This window comes from Nematolebias whitei, chromosome 14 (genome assembly GCF_014905685.2).
Source record: "Nematolebias whitei isolate Nwh7 chromosome 14, NemWhi1, whole genome shotgun sequence".
Classification (NCBI taxonomy): Eukaryota; Metazoa; Chordata; class Actinopteri; order Cyprinodontiformes; family Rivulidae; genus Nematolebias; species Nematolebias whitei.
This window is the reverse complement of record NC_056511.1, coordinates 30474785-30498984: the sequence shown is the minus strand read 5'-3', so window position 1 is coordinate 30498984 and position 24200 is coordinate 30474785. Positions and strand designations below refer to the sequence as shown.

General features: G+C 40.7%; 1 protein-coding gene across 1 annotated transcript in view; it reads left to right on the top strand.

Moving 5' to 3' along the window:
* specc1 (sperm antigen with calponin homology and coiled-coil domains 1) overlaps positions 1-24200 on the top strand; it is a 314251-nt gene that overhangs the window by 77909 nt on the left and 212142 nt on the right. The window contains exons 5-7 of the mRNA XM_037687657.1: positions 1323-1530; positions 2608-2681; positions 20132-20307. Of these exons, the coding sequence (XP_037543585.1) occupies positions 1323-1530; positions 2608-2681; positions 20132-20307 (458 nt within the window). The remainder of the gene's footprint in view (positions 1-1322; positions 1531-2607; positions 2682-20131; positions 20308-24200) is intronic.

Sequence of the window (24200 nt, the reverse complement as noted above, 5' to 3'; positions counted from 1 at the left end):
TAGAACTGAGGAAAAAACCAGAGTGACTAAATAAAACCCACACATGCAGAGGAAGAACATTCAAACTCCACATAGAAATCAACCCAATTGGGTTTAGACATATTCTTGCAAGCATCCATTAAATGACGTATCTTTAGTTGGAACCTCCAGAAAACGTTCACTTTTAGAGCAGATTCAGTCCAATTTTAGCCCAGACATCTATGAACAGTTTGGCTCTCGTTTACGTCTTTCTAATTTGAAAACACTTGCGACCTCCTGAGCTGTATTTATGTAAAGGTAAATTCCAAAATGGGTAAGTTGTTGCAAGAAAATAACAAATATTGTACAATATGTACAAGGTTGAGTTAATAAGTTTAAAAAGGTAACCTGATACTAAAAATGAACTCGTAATTATTAGCAGTGTATGAACTTCTGTAAATGTTAACTGATGAAATGGTTTTTTTCCATGTTTGGATCTTTTTTTAAGTACATTTAATGCAAAGTAAAACAAAGCCCATTCTTCAGCAATGCAAAGCATTTAATGCTTTTGTTGTTGGTTTTTGACTTCATTTTTGAGTCCTTTGTTTAACTTTTGTCAGCTGGCAGCAGTTCTTTCTTTTTCTAGTATCATCATAATCTTTGTGTTGCTCTAGTTATCTCTAAAACAAACACAAGGCACAAAACTACACAACAAACAATCATTATCTTCACACATGAACGTGTTATTATACCACTGATACACATTCTGGCTCCAAGCAGTTTTCTTTGGGTCAATGTGACAAAACCACTAATTATAATAATAATAATAATAATAATAATAATAATAATAATAATAATAATACCTTTTCAATTTTCTCTCTCTACTTTTTCATTCACATTGACATTGGCAAACTCAAAACTTCCATGCTAATTACCCTAATTACTGGTATTTTTATTTAACTTTATTTACATTATTTTATTTGGCATACGGTATGGTTTTTTTTTTTGTTGTTGTTTTTACCTTTTTAAAATTTTTTAACATTTTGTGTTCAGTGAGTCACAAATAAAAACTAACAACAAAAACGTATTCCAAAAAGTAGAAAACTGTGTAGCTCCAAAGGATCATGGCAAAGTTCATTCACGAACTGCAGAAGTTTCAAGAAATTCAAAAGACTGGTTTATCAAAATGTGACTAAACATAGACTGGACCCCAAAGTTTAGAAACAAATTTCCTTTTAGTAAATTTTATTGACCGTCTCGGTTAGCTCCTTCACAGTTACTATCACAAAAAACAAAATTTCTAAGTTTTACTGATATATTTCACAAGTTCAAACTTTCATGTACTTTTATTTTTCCATGCACAGCTGGAAGTCAAGTGCAAGCAAATCCAGGAGCAGGCTGAAAAGAGAGAGCTGGAGCTAAACGATGAAGTGAGTTCCCTGGAGGACGCCAGGATGCAGGCAGAGAACCAGATGAGGGAAATGAAGGAGACCATCTTTGAGCTGGAGGACCAGGTGGAGCAGCAGAGGGCTGTAAACTGCCACACCAACCAAGCTGTCCTGGACATGGAGAGTGAGTTGGGTGGTGTTTCAACAAAAACACATTCTTCTGGTATTTGATCCATCCTTATGAATGTGTGGTAGAAAGACTTCCAAAACTATCACACAGTGAAAAAAAACCCAATATGCCTCTTAAAAGTTCTAAAGTTACTGGCTAGATTTGTCTTTAAAATATAATGGAAGTCACTTGTCACTTATACAACATCCACAGGCCATTATTATTATTATTATTATACTTTTTATAATTACTAATTTTATCTTCATAAACTACTAAAACACATGTTGACCAACAGTGTGAACTTTGGATTGATGTTGCCAAAGGCTTCTTTGACCAGAGTTAGCTCTACTAAACCTGCACATGCACTGCATCCATCATTCAAGTCAACAGCAGTGGGAAGAAGTATGGAAAAAAACTTTGTTCTGAAAACAGGAATATAAATGGATTCATACAAATTTCAGTTCTGAAGACAGCCATTGTCCTCGTCGCTGTTTGTTTCAGCTTCTTTGATTCGAGCTCTTCCATCATGAGCCACACTTTCACTCAAACAGGCTGAATGTCTTACAACTTGAAACCTCCCTCTGTCTGACCTTCATTGTGTTCTTCAGTGGAAAACCCTGATAACGTTTGAATCGTCTTTCTGTTTATTCATTTCCTGCCGATCACTGAAACTTTCACCACGTAGAGTAATCTCATCAACTCGTAGATTACACTTTGTTTTCCCAACACAGTTTAAATCTTTATATTTTAGTGAAATCCTGCAGTATAAATCAGTGTATTTGTATTTATTATTATCGTACAGTTTGTTAGTGAACGTAATACACCGCTGACTGTTAACTTTAACAAACTAAACTATAGGTTTTACATCAGGACTGCTGGAATAGACTAAACTCAAATGTTTCTCATTGAGCCTTAAACTCAAAATGTATATTAAAACATTATGGATCATATCCAAACACATACTTTGATTTGTCTTCTGTGAAGTTGATCAGTTTGTAATGGCTGAAAACACTAAATGTTTGGACTGACTGTGGCAGATCACACTGGTCTGATTCACATAAGTTCTCAAATACCTGAACTTTGTGTTTGCAGATGTTGTGACAAAGCTGGAGGAGCAGAAAGCTGAAGTAGAGCGACAACTGAAAGCTCAGAGCAGACAGATGAAGGTAAGAAACTAGAAAATTATTTGTAAGGTTTCAAACATTAAGTCCTGGTAATTGTGTTTACTGTTTGAGCTCCACACAAAGGAACTATGAAAATGTCAAATTACACAAGCATCTACACACATTTGTCACATATCTCAACACTAATCACTGTGTGTAATTTTCAAGCAGAATGCTGTAACAAAGATTAAATTTGTAGTTAATATTATTAAACTAAATGCTGTGTTCTCTGGCATTTCAAAGAGAGTGATCCTCAGACCTGAATGTTTGACAATGGACAGTTTTTCCTTTTCTTAGGGTAACACATGTTTGCAATGATATTTATGCTACAATTAGATGTACAGTGGTGCTTGAAAGTTTGTGAACTCTTAATAATTTTCTATATTTCTACATAAATATGATTTAAAACATCATCAGATTTTCACACAAGTCCTAACAGTAGATAAAGAGAACCCAGTTCAACAAATGAGACAAAATATTATAGTTGTTCATTTATCAAAGGGTATGAATTATATCATGTGACCAGAAGCAACAAAAGGGGTGGTGGAGTGGCTTTTTGTTAAAAATGAAATAAAATGTAAATTAATTAATGAAACGTCAATAATTGCTGATAAAATCATGGAAATAATAACAATAGAAATAATAAACAAGAATGATATAAACATATTAATAAGTTGTGTATCGATCTCCAGGTTCGAATATAGAAATATTCACTGAAAAAATTGTACAACTATTGGACAAGAGTTTTAATAAAAGCATTTTTTTGTGTGGAGACTTTAGTATTGACCTGGGAAATAAAACCGATTCAAATAACATCGGTACATTTACAAATTCATTGTATAGTTTAAATCTTTATCCGTTAATATCAAAACCAACAAGAATTACAACTCATAGTGCTGCAATAATCGATAATATTTTCACAAATATAACAAATGGGGATGTGATAGGAGTTATTTTAACAAGTGATTTAAGTGATCATTTACCAGTTTTCACTAATTATAAAAATGATCAAAGCATTACAAAAAAAATTACAATTGAGAAAAAAACAATAAACACATCAAAAAAAGCATTGGACAAATAAAAAGATGATTTACATAAACAAAGCTGGAGAGACGTGTATGTTGATGATGTAAATAGATCATATGATGAGTTTATGAATATTTTAGGAGCTCTGTATGAAAAGAATTGTGTGTTGACCAACCTTGGATGACGAAAGGGTTGAGAAATGCTTGTAAAAAAAAGAATTATTTGTATACATGTTTCTTGAAATTGAGAACACAAGAGGCCGAAGAGAAATACTGTATAAGAAGTATAAAAATAAATTAGTAGGGATTATAAGGAAACACAAGAAGGAATATTATAGTGATTTATTTAATAAAACTAATGGTGATATGAAAGCTACATGGCAAGTAATAAATAGTGTTCTGAAAAGTCATAAAGCAAAAACAGGTATTTCACAATATTTTCTGAAGGATGACGATGAAATCCATGATGAAAATGAAATTGTAAATGGATTTAATCATTATTTTGTGAAAGTTGGATCAAGCCTTGCAGCTAAAATACCAAAAATTAGACAATAATGTGAACCATTCAGTTATAGGTTGTGACAACAGTATTTTTCTTAATGGAACTGGCAAAGAAGAAATAATGAATATAATAAAAAATCTTACAGATAAGAGATCAAAAGACTGGGTGGACATGTATATGATGTTTGTAAAGGACATTATGAGTTATGTTATTGAGCTGTTTACATATATATGTAATTTATCATTTTCAAAAGGAATATTTCCAGACAATATGAAAGTAGCTAAGGAAGTTCCTCTCTTTAAAAATGCTGATAAATGTCTGTTCAATAATTATAGACCAATATCCTTATTACCACAGTTCTCAAAAATTCTAGAAAAATTATTTGTGACCAGATTAGATAAATTTATTACTAAACAAAACATTCTAAGTAGCAGTCAGTATGGGTTTAGAGCAAAAAAACTCTACATCAATGACTCTCATGGAATTAATAGAACAAATAACTACTGCTGTCGATCAAAAACAATATTGTGTTAGTATTTTTGTTGATTTAAAAAAAGCATTCGATAATATTGACCACACTATTCTCCTTGAAAAATTAAATAAATATGGTATAAGAGGACCAGCATTACACTGGGTATCTAGCTATTTAAAAGATAGGAAACAGTTTGTACAAATAAATGGTGTAACATCTGACCTCTGCAATATGACGTCTGGAGTTCCTCAAGGCTCTGTACTTGGACCAAAGTTATTTATTTTACATGTGAATGACTTAGTGAATGTATCAGGACTCCTCAAATGTGTCCTTTTTGCAGATGACACCACATTTTTTTGTTTGGGTAAAAATGTAAAACGGATGTTGGAATTGATGAAGACAGAATTTGATAAAATACAAACTTAATAAACTTAATAAATTATCATTAAATTTAGATAAAACTAAATACATGATATTTAGTAAAATAAAGAGAACTTTTGATGATCCATTTAAAATTGAAGGTGTTGAGATTTGTAGAGTTAATGAGATTAAATTTTTCGGTGGAATCATTGATGAACAGCTAACATGGAAAAATCACATAAATTCTGTAAGAACAAAAATAGTTAAATCTATTGCAGTACTATACAAAGTCAGGGAATTACAAACCGGATTCCAAAAAAGTTGGGACACTAAACAAATTGTGAATAAAACTGAATGCAATGATGTGGAGATGGCAAATGTCAATATTTTATTCGTAATATAACATAGATGACAGATCAAAAGTTTAATCTGAGTAAATGTAACATTTTAAAGGAAAAATATGTTGATTCAAAAAATCACAGTGTCAACAAATCCCAAAAAAGTTGGGACAAGTAGCTATAAGTGGCTGGAAAAAGGAAATTGAGCATATAACGAAGAGCTGGAAGACCATTTAACACTAACTAGGTCAATTGACAACATGATTGGGTATAAAAAGAGCTGAGATGAGTCACGATTTGAAGTTCTTTTATGGAACACTGGGACGCCATGTCATCCGGACCAGAGAGGACAAGGATAGCCCAAGTTGTTATCAACGCTCCGTTCAGAAGCCTGCATCACTGATGGTATGGGGTTGCATGAGTGCTTGTGGCATGGGCAGCTTGCATGTCTGGAAAGGCACCATTAATGCAGAGAACTATGTTTAAGTTCTAGAACAACATATGCTCCCATCTAGACCCTGCATTTTTCAACACGGTAATGCCAGACCACATTCTGCAGCAATCACAACATCATGGCTACTTAGGAGAAGGATCCGGGTACTCAAATGGCCAGCCTGCAGTTCAGATCTTTCACCTATAGAGAACATTTGGCGCATCATAAAGAGGAAGGTGCGACAAAGAAGGCCCAAGACGATTGAACAGTTAGAGGCCTGTATTAGACATGAATGGGAGAGCATTCCTACAAACCGAATTCCAAAAAAGTTGGGACACTAAACAAATTGTGAATAAAAACTGAATGCAATGATGTGGAGATGGCAAATGTCAATATTTTATTTGTAATATAACAGATGACAGATCAAAAGTTTAATCTGAGTAAATGTAACATTTTAAAGGAAAAATATGTTGATTCAAAATTTCACATTGTCCTCAAATCCCAAAAAAGTTGGGACAAATAGCAATAAGTGGCTGGAAAAAGGAAATTGAGCATATAACGAACAGCTGGAAGACCAATTAACACTAATTAGGTCAATTGACAACATGATTGGGTATAAAAAGAGCTTCTCAGAGCGTCAGTGTCTCTCAGAAGCCAAGATGGTAAGAGGATCACCAATTCCACCATTGTTGCGCAGAAAGATAGTGCAGCAATACCAGAATGGTGTTACCCAGCGTAAAATAGCAAAGACTTTTAAGTTATCATCATCAACCGTGCATGACATAATCAAAAGATTCAGAGAATCTGGAACAATCGCTGTGCGTAAGGGTCAATGCCGTAAAACTCTACTGAATGCTTGTGATCGCCGGGCCCTTAAACGTCACTGCACCTCAAACAGGAATGCCACTGTCAAGGAAATAACAGAATGGGCTCAGGAATACTTCCAGAAAGCATTGTCAGTGAACATAATCCACCGTGCCATCCGCCATTGCCAGCTAAAACTCTACAGTGCAAAGAGGAAGCCATTTCTAAGCAAGCTCCACAAGCTCAGACATTTGCACTGGGCCAGGGGTCATTTAAAATGGAGTGTGGCAAAATGGAAGACTGTTCTGTGGTCAGATGAGTCACGATTTGAAGTTCTTTATGGAACACTGGGACGCCATGTCATCCAGACCAGAGAGGACAAGGACAGCTCAAGTTGTTATCAACGCTCCGTTCAGAAGCCTGCATCACTGATGGTATAGGGTTGCATGAGCGCTTGTGGCATGGGCAGCTTGCATGTCTGGACAGGCACCATTAATGCAGAGAACTATGTTCAGGTTCTAGAACAACATATGCTCCCATCTAGACGTCATCTCTTTCAGGGAAGACCCTGCATTTTTCAACACAATAATGCCAGACCACATTCTGCAGCAATCACAACATCATGGCTACGTAGGAGAAGGATCCGGGTACTGAAATGGCCAGCCTGCAGTCCAGATCTTTCACCTATAGAGAACATGTGGCACATCATAAACAGGAAGGTGCGACAAAGAAGGCCCAAGACGATTGAACAGTTAGAGGCCTGTATTAGACATGAATGGGAGAGCATTCCTATTTCTAAACTTGAGAAACTGGTCTCCTCTGTCCCCAGACGTCTGTTGAGTGTTGTAAGAAGAAGGGGGGATGCCACACAGTGGTAAAAATGGACTTGTCCCAACTTTTTGGGGATTTGTTGACGCCATGAAATTTGGAAACAACAGATTTTTCCCTTAAAATGATACATTCTCTCAGTTTAAACTTTTGATCTGTGATTTGTGTTCTATTCTGAATAAAATATTAGATGTTGGCACCTCCACATCATTGCATTCAGTTTTTATTCACAATTTGTTTAGTGTCCCAACTTTTTTGGAATCCGGATTGTATTAAATGATAAAGCTCTGTACATGTTGTATAATACAATCATTGTTCCACATTTAATCTATTGCATTGATGTTTGGGGGAAAGCGTGTAAAACATTTACAAAGCCTATTTTTATTTTACAGAAAAGAGCTGTAAGAATTATCACTAGAAAGCATTACAGTCACCCATCAAGCACATTATTTTATCAACTGAAGTTATTGAAGTTCCATGATTTGGTAGATTATAGTATTTTATCAGTTCTGCATAGGGCTCAAAATAAAACATTACCATTAAATATCCAAAGAAATTTTGTTAAAAGACAAAGTTGTTATAATCTTAAAGGGATAGAGATATTTGTCAAACCAAAATTTTGAACTAGTCTGAAGGGAAGGTCTACCTCAATCCAAGGAATTGGATTGTGGAATGGTCTGGAGAGTGATGTTAAAAATGCCAAGTCAATGTGTACATTTAAGAAAAAGATCAAAGCTGAATTGTTAAAAAAAAATATATGAAATAGCTTAGTGCATTTTTGTATTAGAATTAGAAAAATTAGAAAGGGTTATTCATTTTGTTCTGTCACTTGAAGATTATTATGATTGAACTAAATGTTTGGAAAAAGGGGCAGATATAATAAGATTTTTTCTTCTTTCTGTTGCCTTTCATTTTAAATCTCTTGTATTTTTTTTTTACATATTATTAAACTGTTTTGTATTTTTAAAATGAATAAACTTTATACCATACCATACCATTTATTGAGGAAAATTATTTAATATTACATATTTGTGAGTGGTAAAAGTATGTATCCCTCTAGGATTATCAGTTAATTTGAAGGTGAAATTAAGAGTCAGGTGTTTTCAATCAATGTGATGATGATGATCAGGTGTGCGTGGACACCCTGTTTGATTTAAAGAACAGGATCTATCAAAGTCTGCTCTTCACAACATGTTTGTGGAAGTGGATCATGGCAGGAACAAAGGAGATTTCTGAGGAGCTCAGAAAAAGAGTTGTTGATGTTCATCAGGCTGGAAAATGTTACAAAACATCTGTAAAGAGTTTGGACTCCACCAATCCACAGTCGCACAGGTTGTACACAAATGGAGGAAATTCAAGAGCATTGTTACCCTCCCCAGGAGTGGTGGACCAACAAAGATCACTTCAAGAACAAGGTGTGGATTCCACACCTAGTCAGCGAGGTCACAAAGGAGCCCAGAGTAACTTCTAACAACTGAAGGTCTCTCTCACATTAATGTTGATGTTCATGAGTCCACCGTCAGGAGAACACTGAACAACAATGGTGATCATGGCAGGGTTGAAGGAGAAACCACTGCTCTCTAAAAATAACATGACTGCTCATCTGCAGTTTGATCAAGATCAAGTGGACAAGCCAGAAGACTGTTGGAAGAATGTTTTGTGGACAGATGAGACCAAAATATAAATTTTTGGTTTAAATGAAAAGTTTAATGTTTGGAGAAAGGAAAAATTTGCATTCCTGCATAAGAACCTTATCCCATCTGTGAAACATGGTGGTGATAGTATCATGGTTTGGGCCTGTTTTGCTGCATCTGGGCCAGGACAGGTTGCCATCATTGATGGAACAATGAATTATGAATTATATCAGAGAATTCTAAAGGAAAATGTCAGAACATCTGTCCATGAACTGAATCTGAAGGGAAGGTGGGTCATGCAGCAACACGACTCTAAACACACAAGATGTTATGTCAAAGAATGGTTCAAGAAGAATAAAGTTCATGTTTTGGAATGACCAAGTCTAACTCCTGACCTTAATCCAATCCAGATGTTGTGGAATGACCTGAAGCAGCAGTTAATGTGAGGAAATCACCAGCATCCAGAGGTGAAGCTGTTCTGTACAAAGGAATGGACTCAAGTTCCTCCAAGCCGGAGCAGGACTGATCAACAGTTACCAGAAATGTTTAGTTATTGCTGCACAGGGGGTCACACCAGATACTGAAAAAAAAGGTTCACATACTTTTTCCACTCACAAATATTTAATATTGGATCATTTTCCTCAATAAATAAATGACCAAGTATAATATTTTTCTCATTTGTTTAACTGGGTTATTTTTATCTACTTTTAGGACTTGTATGAAAATCTGATGTTTTAAGTCATATTGATGCAGAAATATAGAAAATTATAAAGAGTTCACAAACTTTCAACAAACTTTCAAGCACCACTGTATGTCAGATGAGTTTTTGTTTTGTGTGTTAGAGAAAGGTAAGGAAGACAGAATGACTTATTTTGGTAAACTTTTTTTAAATTGTTGTATATAAATGTGTGGTTCAGTATTCCATATTAATGGTAAATCTCAGGCTTTCGTCTTTCTTGTTTGTCTTTTTGACAAAACAAACTTTTAGTCCTCAATACACTGAGCTTTGTGTGGACTAGAACCTCTACAGACTGTTCAGACTGTTCTATTTCGTATAGGCTTCGCCCTTTAAGGCTGTCGCTTAGTGGGTTTATCCCGTTATGCGGAGCATTACACTGAAAAATTTAGTCCACGCCCACCTGCAGTGTGGGCCCCACCCGGTCCGTATAAATTACGTTAAGAGCGGGAAATCGGCTCCCATTTTTTCTTCAGCGAGCTAATAGCACTGTCAGAAGAACGAAGAAGGAAAGTTGTGTAGATGACCAACCTTTGTTAAGAATGCTTGGCCCGGCAGTCGACCTCCGGTCGTCCAGTGAGTTCTCCTCCCCGAGGAGAAGCTGATGAGCAGTCTTATTCAAGGTAAGCGCCGAGGAATATTTCTCAGTGACAGGTCACTACACGCTGGACAACGCCATCTTGTAATTTTCCTCTTGTCGCTGACCCTCGGAGCGAATCGGATGGTTCCTCCGGGACAGGCGGCGCTCAGCTGCAGCCCCCCGCTGCTCATTCCCTCCTGGAGAGCGTAGTGTCGGTGGAGGGGGGCTGAGTGAATGCTCACCCCACCCCACCTGGTTTCGCATCGGCGATCACACTGCTCCTGGCCGATGGCGCCCTCAGGGGTTGCCCGGCGTAACCCAGGAGGCGGCTGACATGAAGGGACCCCTTTTTTACGTCCCACGCCTTTCCCGCCAGTTCGGATGATCCGGCGGGAAGGTTGTTTACTGGGTTCCATTCCGGCTCACCGTCTTGATCCATATGGCCTCGTGTTCCAACAGGATGTCCTACGGGTGAGGCCACAGACGATTCTTTCCTGGTAGATTGGGGGAGCCGGTCTCCACAGTCCGCACCCATCTCCAGAGCAGGGGTTCACTGAGCGGAAAGTCCTTCCATGCCCCCTGGAGCCGAGCCTGATGGAGGCTTCATTGGAGCAAGATGTCGAGGTGGACCAGCGTCCCGTGCCTCTGGTTAGCATAACCGAGACGGTGACACCGCTCTCCAACTGAGCTCACCAGCATGTGTTCCACATGGCTGCAGCGAACAACACGTTACGCTGTTGGCGTACACGTTCAGAGGCAGGAAGAGACGTGGCCCTCTGTCCTTCGGCTCTTCCGCTCTCGTAGTGGCTGCTTGCTAACGACGCTGCCGGCCCCTGCAGTACACTCCGTCTACAGGGCAACTGATGTCATCCTCAACCGGTGCGCCTCTTTTGCTGTCTGCCGCCCCGCATCGCAGCCGGAGAACGAGGTCCCAGAGGTTCTCCTGGCTCGTCACTCCACCTTCCTCTCAGGAGAGCTGTAGGAGGTTTGTTGGAGGTCCTCTTTTCATCAGCGAGAGATCATTTGAAGATGCTCCACGGCTGCACAACGCCTCCCCAGCTCTGCTACGCCAGCCCCTCCCGTCAGACGTCCCCGGCATCCAGAAGTTCATTTTTTTCCCGGACTTCACCAACAGGGGGCCCTCCAGGACAACAAACAGAGCTCAAGGGAAGGTAACCAGGTGTCGGGTTGCTGGAGGTGTGTTGATGACACGATGTGAAATAACATAATTTTATGATGAAGTGTCCTTTAGCCAGGCTGTCAGCATGGTTTATCTGACAAGCGGCCCCATCACACACACTCATCACGAATGAGCCTTTTTAAGGTTGTTTTTCATTCACTGTCAGCGGTGCTGATACACGCTCCCGCAGCATGAAAGTGCGCACGCAGCTCTCAGCGCCCGCCGTTCACGTCAACATTAACGTGAGACCGCGGTACGAGCTCTGCAACGTATCTCGCTCTCGGCAGAAGCGGCACACGTTTTTTTCATCACAGTGATGTCAAACGCGCGCTCCCGCGGCGTCAGCAGCTTTCACAAGCCTCTCAGCGGCTCGGCTCCGGCATCCTCGAAGAAGGTTTTCTGAATTAATACTGCAGCTCGTGGAATCACTCAAAAGCTCTCGTGATTCGCAGCCAAGAATGAACGTGTTTCTGCAGACCGAGCCAGTGGTAGCCTCGCTCCACCGATGCCGCGCGCTGCTTCCTGACCGCACCAGTGCCAATGCGCGCTCCCGCGGCGTCAGCAGCTGCACAAGCCTCACAGCGGCTCGGCTCATACATCCTCAAAGAAGGTTTTCTGAATTAATATTGCAGCTCGTGGAATCACTCAAAAGCTCTCGTGATTCGCAGCCAACAATGAACGTGTTTCTGCAGACCGAGCCAGTGGTAACCTCGCCCCACTGATGCTGCGCGCTGCTTCCTGACCGCACCAGTGCCAACGCGCGCCCCCGCGGCAATCCTGGCTTAAGGCATCGCATGAATGAGGACGTGCACACACGACCCTTCAGGGCACGTCGGCTCATACGCGCACCCGTTTCCCGAGCGTTTACATGGAGCAGCTGCACACAACGTGAGCACAACACAGATGAGCTGCTTCCACACAACGTCTTGCATGCTTGGGGATGCGCGTGTTTTTTCTTTCTCACTCAGCGCGCTCCAGCTCACATCAGCACGCATGTGAGTTTCACAGCATAAATGCGTGCCCGCTTTATAACTTATAAACGGGTGGCAATGAGCGCGCGCTCCAGACGGATGGGCGAACCGTTTTCATCCGGGGATTCACGCTGCAGTCCAGCTCAAAACCCGGTGTGGAGGAACTCTGTGACTTTTTTTCTGTCATTTATGAACAGATCTCGTCCCCTCTTGCAGAAGCTCAGGAATTCTGTTTTAAATGTAATTTCTAGAGTCTCAAAAGGAGAGGAAAACGCAAGGTCCCTCTCTCATCACTTCCTGGTCCCAATGAACTGGAAAGATGAGATTTATTCTAGATTGTCAATTTCTGAACTGGGAGAAACAACACTCCATTATGCGCCCGAGTCGCTTTAATTCTGCTTTATCTGGACACCTGCTGCTGCTGAGCAGTTTGTACAGACAGGTGGCAGCAGTGCAACTCACGTGAACCGGTTGAGTGATATCAGCTGTTTTCCGTCAGCAGACCTACGTCACACACATTTAATAAGCTGTGGAGCCGCTGTGGCTCGCCACACAGCAGCCTTTTAAATGTTTTTGGAGTGTCGCACGGGATCTTTGAATGTGACTCAACACTTACCTTGAGCTGCAAAATCATCAGAGTTTTTGATTCACACAGACAGCAAGTGACTGTTGCATACATACTGGCAGGAGATGTATGCACTCAACCCATGTGCCACATTGTGAGACAGATGCTGTGTGGGGCACACCCAATCTGCTCTCCATTGGAGTGGGTACATCTCATGTATTCCGAACAGGGGGCGCACCATGGTTCCCAGTCCTGCAATGCCTGCTGTCGTGGTGCCCGTGGAAACTGCCGTGGAGGGAGGACGCTCTCCTCCAGGCAGGAGGAGCGACCAGGAGTTACCCAGAAATAGGCCAGCACCTGTGGATCCGGCCGTTGAACGGATCCACTTAGAGAGGATGGGTCGCCCACAGGATGTAGTGCGCACAATTCAGGTTTCACGTGCTGCATCTACCACAACGATGTACACATCAAAGCGGACAGCTTTTCAGCGCTGGTGTACAGAGAAGGGTGTAGAGGCCACCTCATGTCCATTAGGTGGCATACTGTCCTTTCTGTAGCAGCTGATGGACAGAAATTTGCATCCAGCATGTTTAACTCGTACGCTGCAGCCATCTATTCCTGCCACGAAGGTTTCTGAGACAGAACAGGTTTTAATCATCCGCTGATGAAGTGTTTTCTAAAAGGTGTACAGAGACGCAGGCCTGTTTTCACACCCACTTGTTCCACAATGGGATTTAATACTGGTCTTGCAAGTCCTGATCAAAGCTCCATTTGAGCCTATGGATCAGTTTCCACTTAAATTCTTGTCTCCTTAAACAGCCCTGCTGCTGGCTTTAACATCCGCTAAGAGAGTGAGTGTTTTATCTGCCCTCTCTGTCGCTCCGTCATGTCTCAGAATTCAGGCTGACGGCAGCCCAGCTGATTTTAGACCAACCCAGCTTTTATGCCTAAAACATCACAAGCTCTTTTTAATCAAAAGCGATATCGTTGGAGGGGTCATCTCGTTCCCCCCCCACACACACCTTTCACACAGACCAGAAGAAGTAGCGTCTTTTTATCTCCTCTGTCCTGTGCGGGCATTGACGTGTTACATAACGTGCACAGCTGCAATGCGTCAACATCTGTTTGTGCATTATAGAGATGCATCTGCAGGTCTCCCGTTATCCACCCAGCGCTTGTCACACTGGCTGTGTGAGGTCATTTCTGAAGCCTACAGAGCAGGTGTGCCCAACCAGTCGCTGGTCGCCCGCGAGCTGGTTCCCAGTCGCCCGCGAAGCGAAGCCTTGACTTGTATTCTCACAGACATAGTCTCGCGAGTTTTGGGTGCGGTGACACAGTGCTCTCACGAGACTTTAGGCTCATTCGTGGAGTAATGTCGGTGCGCAGAAAACCTGGATGGAAAACTAGCGAACAAGCAAACGAAAACTTATTATTTTCACACAGAGTGGGAGGAGGAGTATTTTTTTGTTTATTCTAATTCGAAGTCCATTTGCCTCATCTGTAATTCGAGCGTTGCCTTACCCAAAAAGTGTAACTTGGAGCGGCATTTCAAGACGATGCACAAACGGTTTGAGACAGATTTCCCTCTTAAAAGTTCTTTACGGACTCAGAAAGTGCGGGAGCTAAAAAACAAGCTTGCAGCCCAGCAATCAGTCTTCACTCGCCCCAGCACAAAAGGTAAAGCTGCTACAATAGCTTCCTACCGTGTTAGCCGCATCCTGGCTCAACATAAGAAGTCTTTCAGCGATGGACAAGTTATGAAAGAAGCGTTTATTGAGGCTGCAGATGCGCTTTTTCATGATTTTAAAAATAAAAGTGAGATCGTAGCTGCTATTAAAGACGTGCAGTTGTCCAGACAAACAGTGACACGGCGATGTGAGGGAATGTCTGTGGATGTGGAGGAGCAGCTAAAAAAGGACGTGGAACAATGTGAGTGTTTCTCTCTTCAGTTTGATGAGTCGACAGACATGGTGGATGTAGCCCAGCTGTGTGTTTTTATCAGAATGGCCTTTGCAGACATGAGTGCAAAAGAGGAGCTGCTCACCATCTTGCCTTTGAAGGGACACACAAGAGAAGATATTTTTAATGTGTTTATGGAGTTTGTTAATAAAAGCAACTTGCCCCTCTTTAAACTAATTTCTATAACAACTGATGGCGCTCCAGCAATGACTGGTCACACCAGTGGATTTGTTGCACTCTGCAAGCAGAATGATGCTTTCCCAGACATTTTGCACTATCACTGCATCATCCACCAACAGGCCCTGTGTGGGAAGATTTTAAACATGAAGGAAGTGATGGATGTTGCCATGAAAACTGTGTGCTCTATAAGGGCCAGGAGTCTGCAGAGGAGGTTGTTCCGGGCTCACTTGGAGGAGGCAGGAGCAGACCACACAGACCTGCTGCTGCACATGGACGTCAGGTGGCTAAGCAGAGGTACATTTCTGGACAGATTCAGTGAGCTGTTGCCTGAGATCAGGGATTTTCTGAAGCTGTCAGATCATGGTGAACATTCAAAACTAGAGGACACCCAGTGGCTTTTGGATTTAGCCTTCCTCACAGATCTCACCAGCCTGCTCAATGAACTGAATTTGGAGCTTCAAGGAAAGGACAAAAACATAATCCACATGATCAGTTCTGTGAGCACCTTCAAAAGCAGGCTGCAACTGCTCACAAGTCGGCTGCAACGCAGGGACCTGCGAAACTTCCCACACATGGAGGCAGAGCTACAGCGTCAAGGGAAAGAAGTCCCACAACTGGACAGTGCACACTATTCTAAGCAGGTTCAGAGCATCTCAGCAGAATTTGAGAGACGATTTACTGACTTTTCCTCCATCGAGCCTGTTACCAGCTACATGTGTTATCCTTTTGGAAATGTTGATGTGGATGACATTGTGTCCAAATTGGTGTCCGTGTTTCAGCTGGACAGCTCTGGTGTTGAAAATGAGGTGTTGAGTCTGCAAAATGACATTGGGATCAAATCCAGAGCATCACCTGGCGTGGATGGAGAGTTCTGGAGTCTGCTGTCAGAAGAAAAGTATCCTAACATCCGAAGATGTGCTTTGAACTTAACAGCACTTTTTGGATCTACCTACCTGTGTGAGTCTGCTTTTTCACACATGAAAATCATCAAGTCCAAAAACAGATCCACAATGAATGATGATCAACTGGAGACCTGCCTGCGCCTCGCAACCACCTCATACTGCCCATCTTATGAGACACTGTTATTTTGGTTCTATTGTCACTAATCAGTTCACGACTATTGTTACCAATCGGTTCATTTGATTAATAATCAGCTCTCCTGTTATTATTTATCTGTTCATATGGTTCAGCCGTAAACCGGTTGGTTCATGGCTCTTTTCAGCTTTTTTCCCTCCCCGTTGAAGTTTTCCGGGGCGTTCATGTATTCAGAATGCATAGTTACACAACATGCGTCTGTGCATGGCACACATAATTACGCAATGCGTAATTACGCATATGGGAGCTGAGTGACGAGACGTTTTTTGGGCAAGCTTCTGCTTCATACGGTGTTTGAATGGACCCAGTGAGGCGAGGACAACATCCGCTTCGCCCTTAACCCATTAAGCGACAGCCTTAAAGGGCGAAGCCTATACAAAATAGAACGTTGGTTACGTACTGTAACCCCAGATTCTATGAGTATAGGCGTAGCCCTTTAAGCGTCGGGCCTCACTGGCTCCTAAATGGCTGAATAAAAAGCTATTTTTGGGAGCCGATTTCCCGCTTTTAACGTAATTCATACGGACCGGGTGGGGCCCAAACAGCAGGTGGGGGTGGGGTCCACACAGCAGGTGGGCGTGGACTAAATTTTTCAGTGTAATGCTCCGCATAACGGGATAAACCCACTAAGCGACAGCCTTAAAGGGCTACACCTATACTCATAGAATCTGGGGTTACAGTACGTAACCAACGTTTTATGGTCTATAGTTCTGCATATTCTTCTAGAAGTTGTCTTAGAGTTTTTGGTCATCTCTTTGTTTATTGTGTACAGAATGTGTTTTTATTTCATTCTGACTGCAAATGAACAGAAACAAAAGTATTACTAAGTAATAAATGTTGTTTGTTTTTTGTGGTTAAGTATTGACTTAAAAAAAAAAAGTCAAAGCATTCCGATTACAAAGTACACTTTTTGGCTAGAATGTTTTTCTTGATATTTTAAAATGTGAATTTTATTGAATTTTGTCAGTTTGAGGTTGTTGGGTTTTTTTTGTTTTGTTTTTTTAGCGTTTCTGCTTCTGCCATGCACACATGACAAGTCCAACTTAAAAACATTCAGTTCTAATTTAAATTAATTAGCCGTCTGTGTGAGCACAAAATATTACATTTTGTCTAAAAAAATATACAGTAAATTTTAAATTTGCTTCAAGAATAAGAAAGCAAGCCTAGTATGTCAGAAGGCTCTACAATCAGATCCATCATCAACCATAGTACTTGAAGCAGGTAATAAACCTTGCAAAGCTCAACTTTACTTATTTATAAATAAAATACAATTTTAAAGTGTTCATATGAAGCCGAACATTAACCTCATCCAGGAGCTCCTCCAAGTTCAGAGGTATCTAGACCAGATTACCAGTAGATTATCTCAGAGTGGAAATGGATGCTGTGGTCAGATAAATCAGCATTACATTATATTATTGTTGTCTTGTTGTATTATTGTTGTTATCTTGTTGTCGTTGTTGTCCATTGTTGTTGTCATTCTTTGTTGAAATCAGGTCTCTCTTGTGAATGAGTCCTCGAGGCTCAATGGGATTAATCTGTCTAAATAAAGGAAAAATTATTTGTTTCATTTTTTATGGACATAGTGTGCTTCAAACCAAAGGTACAAGGACCATCCAAACTGTTTTCAGGACCAAATTCAAAAGTCAATGTCTGGTTTGGTGTTTTGGGTTAGAGCAGAGTTCTTGGGAAAGCTCCTTTTTCAAGGATTCATAGTTCTCTTTTTGTCATACACACCACATGTGGTACATGTGGTGGAACAAAACTGTGTACACTGGGTCCCAGTTACATCCAACAATAAAATGCAAAAGAAAAACAGCAATAAGATCTAAGATATGAACTTAAAAAAACGTTTAAAAAATACACCGAGCACTAGTAGCATAAAAACAATACACCCAACAGCAGCACGAACATGAGTCTCTGTGAGTAGATGTACGAATGAACACAGCAGCATGAAACAGATTAGCAGCAACATGAAACAGATCAGCAGCAACATGAAACGGATCACCAGCAACATTGAAACAAATCACTAGCATCATGATGTGATTTTTCACAGTGATTATCCTGGTTAGAGATTTATGAGTGTAACAGCCTCAGAAGCTGTTCCTCAGTCTAGTGGTTCTACACTTAATGCTCCTCAATCTCCTTCCTGAGGGGAGCGTGGCAAAAATTGTATGTGCTGATGAGTGGGGTCCTTCATGATGCAGGTCGCCCTCTTCCTGCATCTGGAGGTGTAAATGTCTGTGATGGTGGGGAGACTGACTCCAACAGTCTTCTGTGCAGCATTCACCACTCTCTGCAAAGCTTTTCTTTCTGCAGTTGTGCAGCCTCCATGCCACATGGTAATGCTGGAGCACAGGATGCTCTCCACTGCACACCTGTAGAAGGAGGTGAGGACTGAGCTTCCCAGACCAGCTTGCTTTTTTTGGTCAGCATTCATGTAGAAAAGTGCACAAGACATTTTAGAACAGCATATGTTGTCCTGAAGAACACATTTTAGAGATATCCATTCTTTTTAACTACAATATAAAAACAAATCCACGTTCTGTACTCATTATGAAACCATGGTTGCTCAGGTAGAAGGTAATGGACTGACCCACCTTTACAAAAAAAAAGTATTAAAAAAATCCTGAAGTGGTAAAAATGTTACCACAGTCCTTGCTGTTGTGCACCTCAAGCTGTTTCAGGAAGAAAAAAAAGCACAATAAAACTTCAGCACCCAACAGTTTTTAACGATTATTCTTTTAAACTGTAAAGAAATATAAATATTATAAAGTGTTCAAAGATTGTCTGTCCTTTTATGTGTTACAGGGTTAAAATGACAACAATTAATATATTAACAAGGAACAGGTCAAAACAAAACATGAAACTTATCGTCTACACTCCAGCTTTTCCTGGCTGGTGGGTTTTAGGTGAGCTACAGTCATTCAAGACTCCTGAAAAAAAAATCAAGGCAGAATCCATTTATGCGTGAATCAAAAGGAAATTTGAAAAGATTTATGAACCTTTTTAATCAATCAAGCATAAACATACATGGCGGTCTGCAGCATTACATGTGCTGTTGTTAAACGCTGGGATTTATTTGTTTACCAGTGTCTCAAATGTGATGATCAACCAACCATTATAATAGAAAATGAGCCTTTTGATACGCTGAATTAATTGTGTATCATATCTTTCCAATAGAAATAATTATTATTGATATTGCACAACAGCGCTTTTGTGCTTAGTGTGCACTCTACATCTGGTACCGTATTTTTCGGACTATAAGGTGCACTTAAAATCCTTTAAATTTTCTCAAAAATCGATGGTGAACCTTATAATCCAGTGAGCCTTATGTATTAATTCTGGTTGGGCTTACTGACCTCGAACTGATTTTATGTGGTACAATTGAACAATGTTGAGAGTTCTTGTGAAGAAGTTGAATAAAGTTTGACTTATCTGACTGTTTTGTTTCACTTAATGCACCTTATAATCCGGTGCACCTTATAGTCTTAAAAATATGGTAATTATTTATTGAAAGACTATGAAAAAAGGCATTGTGGGTTATTTACCCTTCATATAATCTTTTTAATAAATGCTAAGTGCTCTCCAGCGTCATAAGCATTAAAATGTATAATTTTCTCATGAGATTTTTCTAACCGGTCTCTTTTTAAGATTGTATTTTAGAGGTGGTTACCTGAAACAGGCTGCTACGCTTAATACTCATGAGCTGTTGTTTTATTTGATTTTATTTCCTGTTAAATTAGTATATATGTGTAAACCTGTCATTTTCTCATCTGTGTTTGTGTGTTCAGGAAGAAAAAGAGGACTGGCGACGTTTTCAAGCAGACCTCCAGACGGCTGTGGTGGTGGCCAACGACATCAAAGTTGAGGCTCAGCAGGAGCTGCATGCTCTCAGGAGGCAGCTGCAGGAGGAGCAGGACCGTAATGCAAAGCTTGCAGGAGACCTCGAGGCTCTGCAAGGAGTCAGGTACAATCTTCATCCCGGTCCACCTTATTCTGGTCACTTCCTCCAGTCCCACTTCTGCTCTGAACATACGAGTACAACTACCTGCCAGAGTCTAGCCATATCTCCTCACTGCTTCATTTTTATATGTGTGATCCAATTTATCATAACCTCAAATAAACGGTTGTTCAAGGGGCTCCCAAATTTAGTGCCTTGTATTAAATTATACAACTTTTAGTGCAAATTTAAAGTCATTACCAGATCACAGGATTAAATTCTTTGACGTTCAGTGTTCAGGTTCAAGAGATGTGGCAGACTCTGATGGTCTCTTGCAGTATTTTCCTCTGTATATTCTTGTCCTTTGAGCTGCCGCCCTTTCTGTTTCTTCCTTTGACATGTACCAGTGGTCTGTAGCAACGTTCACGTCTCAAACTCAACATGCAGTACATTACAGTGAATTCATCTGACAGTCTGATGTAAAAACAGGCTTGCCAACTTGTTTGATCCAAATGCATTAAAAAAACATCTAGTTTATGCTATTTAAGAATTTTTATAGTGTCAGTATGGACAAAGTTGTTCCACACACATGATATTTGTCAAATTCAAGAGCTTCAGTCAGGGTTTAGGTAGCGCTCAGTCATGGGCAATCTTAACGCTACAACATACAAGATAGTTGGGTCAAGTTGTGTTTCCATATTTATGGCAACACTTTGGATAAGGCCCTTTTTTGTTCCAACATGGCTGTGTCAGTGATCAAAGCAAGGACTCTAAAAACCTGGTTTTGTTGAGTTCGGTATGGAGGAACTTAACTGGTCTTGGTTGACACCTTTAGCATGAACTGGAACAGAGACTGTGAGCCAGATCTTCCTGCCCAACATCAGTGCCTGAACTCATGAATGCTCTATAAAATGAATTCACACAAAAAACCCACCTAAATCTTGAATGAGTGGATGCTAAGAGCTGCAAATGAAGTCCAACTCCTCCAGTCCCTGTTGCTGTGACAGTCAAGTGTGACCAGATAATTTGGTCTGTATAGTGTTTATTAAACCCAGTAATATTAAAGGGTTTGTGATCGTGCCAGATCCAATACTTGAGTGGTAAAATCAGTTTAGATCTGCAAGATCTGTAAGAACCAGTTTATTTATGTGACCTATCCTTTAAGCAAATAGGCCTCCAAATAATTTACCTCACAGATTCTTTGTGAGCAATTTGAGAGAGACAAACATTTGGTTAAGGACCAGTTCTGCTTTACCCTGGATTACCAGCAGGACTTGTATATTTAGTTTCAGTCCCGGTCTTAGACCACCTGTAAACTACCAAACCTTCCCACGAGATAAGCTGTTGTGCTGCGTTTGCTCCCCACCTCCATCAGCTCCCTGTGATGTCTCTGTAGATGTCCGTCAGACAAGTCGTCCCTGTGTAAAGTCCAGGTGAGTTCCCAGACAGCCTGCCTCTCCCTGCCCTGTGTGCTGCTGCTGACCTCCCTCTTTATGTTTGGCTTCTTGTTGCTGCTTCAGCCTGTCTGACTCCATCTGTTGCTTCCATATGCTGGCTGACTGCACCCTTAGGACGTTAATACCTTCTGGGTTTGCTTTTCCTGGCTCTAAAAACCTGCAGTCTAAGCAGATGTATGTAGTGCCACCTGCTGGTTAACTGGGTAAATAACCCTCCTACTTTTTTAAAAAGCAGGATGATACGGCTGCACTGGCATGACTGGACTGAACTCATGCTTTGTGTTATTTGAAACGGATACATTTCCAAAGCGTCTTCATCACAGGGTGGCAGTATTGGCAATATGAGTGACTGCCATTCTTAAGAGGTGTGCATGGAACAGAGTTAAAGAAATAAATGCCCAGAGGACTGGCTTTAACATTTTTACTGTGTAAAGTAAAAAATCAAGTGTCTTCGTTATGACGTTTACTGAAGACTGTTTTTTTTCTTTACAGAATAAGCAATGGAGCCACTTTTGATACCAAGACAGCAGTTGAAGGCCACTAGTGAAGAATCGTCAACTCATCGTCTGAAGACAGCGTTATTATTCCACTTATATGTTTTGTTTTGTTTTCACACTATATAGAGCTGAACCAATGTCACTGTAAGTCACTGTACAAGATGGATGCAGTACACAAAGGACATTTATGACCAGGTTTCATTCCTCTGTATGTTTTAATTTTCTGAAGGATTTTAACAAGAAAATACAACTTTAACTTGCCAGTGAATGTACTCTGTGCATGTACTGTAGTTCTCCTGTGATATGGACGTGCCACACTCTTTACAGACGACAATGTGTGGAAAATTATTTGTGCCTTTCAGAAATTTAAGATGCTTGAAAAAGTAGAGTAGGTTGCAAAACTAATCACCCACTTGGTATTCTCAATTTTGTTGCCTTACAACCCAACCGGGGGGGGGGGGGGGGGGGGGGGTTCCTTCCAGTGCATTTACTTGTTTCTCTTTAAACCACCTGAATGTTGCTTTAGAGGTATTTATAAGATCATTGTCCTGCGTCCCAGTCTCTGGAAGACTCAGTTTGTGCTAAAGAATTTCTCTGATTATTTCTCTGACCCGTTTCTCAAGCTCTGTCGCTGAAAAAACACACCCACAGCATGATGCTACCACCACCATGCTTCACTGTATGGATGGTGTTCTCGGTGTTGTGAAAGGTATTGGGTTTGTGACAGAGGCGATGTGCTTGATGGCAAACTTCATTATAACATTGCCTCTGACCTGTCTGGATAATTCCTTGGTCTTCATGATGTCTCTTACTCTGCAGTAACCTGCACTACTCAAAGGTGCAATACCGCTTTTGAATCCTGGAGCTATCAGAACAAGTGTTTATACAAGTGGTGCGTGAGTTGCCAGTGGTAAGTCAGACCCTTTAGGGTGAGAGTTGGACTCTGCCACGTCTACCTGTTGTCACTGATTCTGTTTATAACTTATGCACATAATTTTTGGTGCATCCAGGGGTCAGAGGGAGTCCAGTTTTGCTGATGATGTGGTCCTGTTGGTGTCATCGTGCCGTGATCTTCAGCTCTTATGAAGATCAGCACCTCTAAATCTGAGGCCATGGTCCTCATGCATGGATTGTCCTCTCCAAGTTGGTATTGAGGTTCTTTCAGTTTTGTTCAAGAGTGAGGGACGAATGGAGTGTGAGATTGATAGATGGATTGGTGCAACTACCACAAAATTGCGGACTTGTGCTGGTCTGTTGGGGTGAAGAGGGAGCTGAGCTGTAAAGCGAAGCTCTCTTGTTTGGTTGGTCTACATTCCTTCCCTCACCTATGGTCACAAAGTTGTGTAGTGACTGAAAGAACAAGAACGCAGATGCAAGCGGTCGAAATGAGTTTTCTCCATCGGGTTGATCTCTACCTTAGCGATGGGGTGAGAAGTTAGGTTATCTGGGAGACACAATGAGTAGAACCGCTGCTCCTCCACATCAAGAGGAGCCTGTCGAGGCGATTCAGGCAACTGGTAAGGAGGCCTCACTAGGGAGGTTTTATGGACATGGTCAACTGGGAGGAAACCCCTGGAAGACCCAGGGCATGCTGGAGAGACATGGTCTCTCGACTGGACTGGAATGCCTTAGATAATGAATGGATGGATGGTACCTTTTACACTTTTGCAACCCACTGTAGGACCGACTTTTAAAAAGTTAAAACTGTAAGAAATCTGTCCAGTACAGCATGTTGAGAATTCTCAAGTTTGCTTAAAAAACTGAGTCTGAAACTTAACAAAATTCACACTTATTGAAAGAGCAACCCACAATATAGTCTATTCTATTATTATTGTAGATGGCACACATTTATATGTTTGGCCCTAATATAATCATAATATAACCATCTAAGTGTGCCTGACTTCACCTCTGATGATTCTGTTTACACTGGTTTTTGGTCTGCAGTACCAGTCTTAATTTAACATTT